At 67.7% G+C, this 5405-nt stretch overlaps 1 protein-coding gene across 1 annotated transcript in view; it reads left to right on the plus strand.

Moving 5' to 3' along the window:
- Positions 1-2283: 2283 nt before the first annotated feature.
- Positions 2284-5405, plus strand: part of LOC109287176 (prominin-1-A-like) — a 6644-nt gene continuing 3522 nt past the window's right edge. The window contains exons 1-4 of the mRNA XM_019502140.1: positions 2284-2880; positions 3217-3508; positions 4374-4435; positions 4515-4720. Of these exons, the coding sequence (XP_019357685.1) occupies positions 3379-3508; positions 4374-4435; positions 4515-4720 (398 nt within the window). The 5' untranslated portion in view covers positions 2284-2880; positions 3217-3378. The remainder of the gene's footprint in view (positions 2881-3216; positions 3509-4373; positions 4436-4514; positions 4721-5405) is intronic.

Here is a 5405-nt window from a genome sequence, read left to right on the forward strand (position 1 = left end):
TCCTTTTCTATACCTGGTTCAGAGAGCTTCAGACCAAGGAGAGACTTTGCAGACTTCCCTCCGGACCCCCCATCCCCCCGTGGGGCTGGGGTGGCCCCCTGCTCCCCGGGCCCCCGCGGATGTGTGTGCTGTTGTCCCCGTCCCCGTGCCGCCCCTCGGGTTTGTGTACCTCGTGCTTGTACATTTGCGCGCTGTAGCCAGTGTGTGCGACTGTTCTTTCCTGTGTTCTCACTAGAGCAGCTGCCTCCGTCGGTGTTAGGGAAACACGAATACCAATGGCCACCATTTCCTCTCCTTTTTTTCAAGGCGATTTGTTCCTTCCCCGGAGGCCGGGGCAGGGCCGGGCTGGGGGTGCCGTGGCACCGGGCACGGTCTGTGTAAATGGGGGGGACTCATCCACCCGCTGGGGCGGGGGCGACCTGGTGGGGGCTGACCCGAGGCTGGATCCTGGAGGGGCTCCTCCGGGTCAGGCAGCAGCCCCGGGGCCCCGTGTGCCACAGCTACTGGGAGGCACCGCCGCATTGCACGTGCACCAGCAGCACGTGGCAGCCGTGTCCTGGCAGCCCCCAGGCATGGGCTTGGGGGGGTTACGTGTCCAGGGGCAGCAGCGGCACCCCTTCCGTCTCTGGCCCTGGCCACCCCCCACATTGCTGCCAGTGGCCGTGGCTGGAGAGCAGGGGCCCAGCTACGTGGCAAGGGCGCGTAGCTCTGGAGGGGCCCTGCCTGGATCCCTGTTTCGTTGCTGGTCGCTCGGGGGCATCCCCCGTGCAGCAGGGACCTGCTGTTTGACACCTCTTCTCCTGGCCCGGGCAGCCCCCTGCTCCCACCCCCCAGCCTGGCACTCGCAGGGCCCGGGATCGTGGCCCTGGGGCCTGGGGCAAGCTGTGGGCCTGCCCTGGCAGCAGGGCTGGGACTGGGGGCAGGAGCCGGGCCGGGGGGGCCCTGTAGCATGGATGAGACCAGGACACATGGCTCCTGTCCCCGCCCCCCTGCACTATATGCACAGTAGCCCCACCCCCTGCGCACTATACAGATGACATCCCCACCCCCTGGGCACTATACAGCCAGTAGCCCCGCCCCCTGGGCACTATACCGATGATAGCCCTGCCCCTTGGGCACTATACAGGCAATAGCTCCACCCCCTGGGTGCTATACAGATGGTGACACACCCCAGCCCCGCCCCCCGGGCACGATCCAGGCGGCGACGCGTCCCCCGGCCCCCCGGGCACTATACTGCCTTTTCCTCCCTCCCCGCATAGTTTGTGCCATTTATGAGTCATGTACGGTACCAATAAAAGCGACTTTTTGGTTCGACGCTGCTCCGGGCTCTGATTTCCACGCGGTGCCCACGGGAAGCCCCCCACCCCCGCGCGGGCGCCGGCCCCTGGCTCGTGCCTGCAGCTCCGCTGCATCCGGGCACTGGCCCAACGGTCCCTGGGCCTGGTGCTGGTGCTGGGGCCGGAGCAGAGCGGCCGTGCCAGGGCCTGGCCCCAGGCCAGAGCCGCACCCCGGGCCGAGCGGGGTTGGTCACCCGGGCGCATTCCTCCTGCGCTTCCTTAGTGACGAGGCGCAGAAGCTGGGCCCGGGCCAGCAAACAGCGCGGCCGGGCCTGTCCGTGTCCAAGCCCCGGGGCCAGGGAGAGGGGCCGGGAGCGTAGGGGGTTGGGGAGCCCCGCACACTTGGACGCCCGCTCGACCGTGGAGAAAAACAGTCCTGGGTAAAGCTGCTGAGGAGTGGCTGAGACCCCGCTGACCCCTGGGCTGGCAGGGTTCGGGCTGTGGCCCCGGGGTAGGCCCAGCCCCACTTGCTTGGGCGTGCCCGTCATGCTGCCCAGCCTGCAAGGCAAACAGCCCGGCCCATCGCTCCCACCCGGGCACTGGGGCCATTCCCAGGGACCTTGCCCCGACGCGGCCCCCGGCCATGCCCAGCTGCAAAGTTTGTTGGCCAGCTTCTCCTCTGGGCAGACGGGGCGACGCTGCAGCCAGGTCTCTTGCCCCTTCCAGCCAGGGAGTCCTCGGTGCCCCCCATACAGGTCTGGTGGAGGGAGCCATGGGGGGTTGGGGCCTGATCCTGCACTGGCAGCAGGTGGGAAAGCAGGGCGCGGGCCCAGCCAGCGCCGGTTGGGGGGGGCCCAGGCGGCAGTTCTGGGAAGCAGCATCCGGCCCCGCTGCTCCCGGGAGACGCGGCATCCTGTCCAGCCTCGCAGGCGACGCCGCCCTGAGCTGGGGCTGTGCGGCCAGATCCTCAGCCCGGGCCTCGGTGGCCGCGTTGGGAGCGGGGCCGACGGCGGCTCTTGGGGCCTGGGGGCTGCTGTCTGCATTGCGGGCAGGATCGGGGCCGAGCAGCACTCATGCTTCAGGGCCTGAGGGGCTGCGGGGGTCAGGAAGGCCCCAGCTTGTGCGCCCCATGGCAGTAGCCACAGCCTAGGACAGGTAGGGGCACCTGCTCCAGCGCCTGCGGGTTGGGGACCCCTCTCAGCAGGCAAGGGGGGTCCACGGCTGGCTGCCGCATGCCCCCATCTTCCCAGGACAGTGGCGCGGAGGAGGGGCATCCTCAGCACCCGTCCCCACCCCCAGCTATTAAAACCTCCTTCCTGTCAGAGCCGGGCACAGAGCCCAGGAGCCCAGGCCCCCAGCCCCTTCACCCGCCTAGCCCCCTTGGTGTCCTAGAGCTGGGCGCCGAGTCCCCGGGGCCCGGCTCCCTGCTCCCCCCGCCCGGCCCCCGGGCGCTCCCAGAGCCAGCGAACCTGGGCGTCCGGGCCCCCGCCCCACCTGCTCGGCCCTGCGGCTCACCCTGCCCTCGGGCGCTGGGCTGGGACCCAGGCGTCCGGCCTTCCTGTGCGCTGTCTCCGGAGCCGCCGGGCCGAGCTCCCTGTCCCAGGTAAGTACCCGGGGGGCAAAGGCGAGCCCAGGGCAGCTGAGTGCCAAGCCCGGCTGGACGCTGGCAGGGGGATGCTGGGGGCACTGTGGCTGGGGTGGCGGGGCTGGGTGGGAAGGTGTTTGTCCCCTCCGGGGTGTAAGGGACATCCGTGTGTCCCCGCAGTGCAGCCGGGAGGGTCCGTCCGGCCACTCCCAGCCTGGCTGCAGGGTGCTCGGCTGGGGGTTGCATGGCGTCAAGCCCGGGCTGTGCCAGGCTGGGCGGGCGCTGACAGGGCCTCCAACCTGCACGAAACTTAAACAAACCATAAACCCTGGCACCGGCTTTGTTCTCCCCCAGCAGGAAACAGCAACAAGTGCTGGATTTTCTCCCCACGCTTCCTGCTAGGGCAGGGCAGGGCAGGGCAGGGCAGGGCACCGCACCCTTACTCACCTTGCCCAGCCAGGCATGGTCTGCGACTGACCCCACCGCTAGCTCAGCACCTGCCAGACCGCCGGCAGCATGGCCCTGCGCAACCTGTCGCAGCCGACGTATGAGCCGGCCCCCATGCCCCCGGCTGGCACCGCGCCCGGGCTGGACAGCATGGCACATGGCTTCCTGGGGCTGGTACAGCCCAACGCTTTCCCGGCTGGTAAGAGATACCTGCCCCCCACCGCAGATGCCCTGGGGATGGGCTTGGGGGTCAGCTCCCCCATGCCTCAGTTTCCCCACTGCTCCCTTTGGGCTCCCCCAACCTGCGCCCTGCCCTGTGCCCCCAGGGCCTCGGGACCCCAGACTCCTGGGTCCTGCCCTGCTGCACCGTGCCCCCATCTTGGCCTCTGGACCTGCTAGGTCTTCACTACAGGCCCCAGGCCAGGCTGGCATCTCCCTCCCGGGCCACGTCCGGATAGGCGACGCCGCGGGGACCCGAGGCCTTGCCCACCGGGGCCATTGTGCCTACAGGAGGGTCCCCCAGGGATGTCCATGGCCTCCTCTGCTGCCCCAGGGGACCCTCCCATCATCGGGGCCAGACTTGCTGCGGCCCCAGAACCGCGGCTCCTTTGTGTTGCCTGGAGCTTCCCCGTGCGGCGCTTCCTGCTGCCGTGGCTTCGCCTCCTGTTTGCTCTGGTTGGCAAACAAGCAGGCGCCGGCCTGGGCTGCGGGGCAGGGGCAGGGGCTGCAGAGCCCGGGGCAGTGGGGTCCTGGCGCTGGCTGGGCTGCGTGCCCCGGGGCGGGCAACCGGGGTCAAGGTCACAGCCTCGGGGTGGGAGTGCCACTGGGGTGCCCCCTGCCCCACCTCTGCCCCTTAGCCAGGCCGGGGTCAGAGGTCACGGCTGGGGGTCATTGCTCCGTGCAGCAGCCCAGGGTAGGGAAGGGGCTGGTGCGCCCAGGGCTCTGTGTGCAATCCCCCGGCTGGACCCCCACAGCCTGGGGGGGCTGTGCCAGGCTGGAGGCATGTGGGGCTTCTGGCTGTGCCCCCACGGCCACTGATGCCCCTTGTCCATTCCTCCTGCCAGAGCTCCTGTCCCGGCTGATCCATGAGCCAGCCCACATCATGGAGCCCGCCACGTACAAGCAGGTGCATGGCCCCCACCCCTGTGCTCTGCCCGCGTCGGGGGCATGGTGTCCGGGCTGCGCTGACTCTCTCCCGCCGGCAGGTGCTGTCGTACGAGATGGGCTTCCTGGTGTGCGCGGCCATTGGCCTCCTCTTCATCCTCCTCATGCCCCTGGGCGGTCTCTGCTTCTGCTGCTGCCGGTGCTGCGGGCACTGCGGGGGCCGCAAGTACCAGAAGCAGGACGAGCGCACAGGCTGCCGGCGCCGCACGCTTTGCACCGCGCTGCTGCTGCTCTCCGGCCTGCTCCTGTGAGTGCCACTTGGCGTGCAGGGGTGGCATGGGGGTGCACGGAGGCTAGTGGGGGCTGCTGTGTGTCCCCATCTTTAAAAAAGGGAGAAGGGAGGACCCGGGCAGCTATAGGCCTGCCAGTCTTACCTCGATCCTAAGGAAATGCTTTGAGAAGATCATCATGGAGTGCATCTGCGATGGGCCGGCCTCAGGGATGATGCTCAAGGGCAACCAGCACGGTTTCATTAGGGGCAGGTCATGTCAGGCCAACCTGATTGCCTCTTATGATTAGGTCACAAAAGCATTGGATGCAGGTGTCGCCATGGACGTAGTTTTTCTAGACTTCAGCAAGGCCTTTGACACCGTCTCCCACCCCATCCTCATTAAAAAACTAGGCGACTGTGGCATAGATGCCTACACAGTCAGATGGGTTGCAGATTGGCTCAAGGGTTGCACTCAGAGGGTGGTGGTGGACGGGTCATATTCGACCTGGGGGGAAGTGGGCAGCGGAGTCCCCAGGGCTCGGTCCTGGGACCTGCGCTGTTCAATTTCTTCATCAGCGATCTGGATGATGGGGTGAAAAGCAACCTGTTTAAATTTGCTGATGACACCAAAATTTGGGGTGAGGTGAGCACGCTAGTAGGGAGGGAAAGACTGCAGTGAGACCTGGATAGGTTACAGGGGTGAGCTAGCAAAAACAGGATG

The sequence above is a fragment of the Gavialis gangeticus genome, unplaced genomic scaffold, assembly GCF_001723915.1.
Source record: "Gavialis gangeticus isolate Ggan-Ray unplaced genomic scaffold, GavGan_comp1, whole genome shotgun sequence".
In the NCBI taxonomy this organism is placed as follows: domain Eukaryota; kingdom Metazoa; phylum Chordata; order Crocodylia; family Gavialidae; genus Gavialis; species Gavialis gangeticus.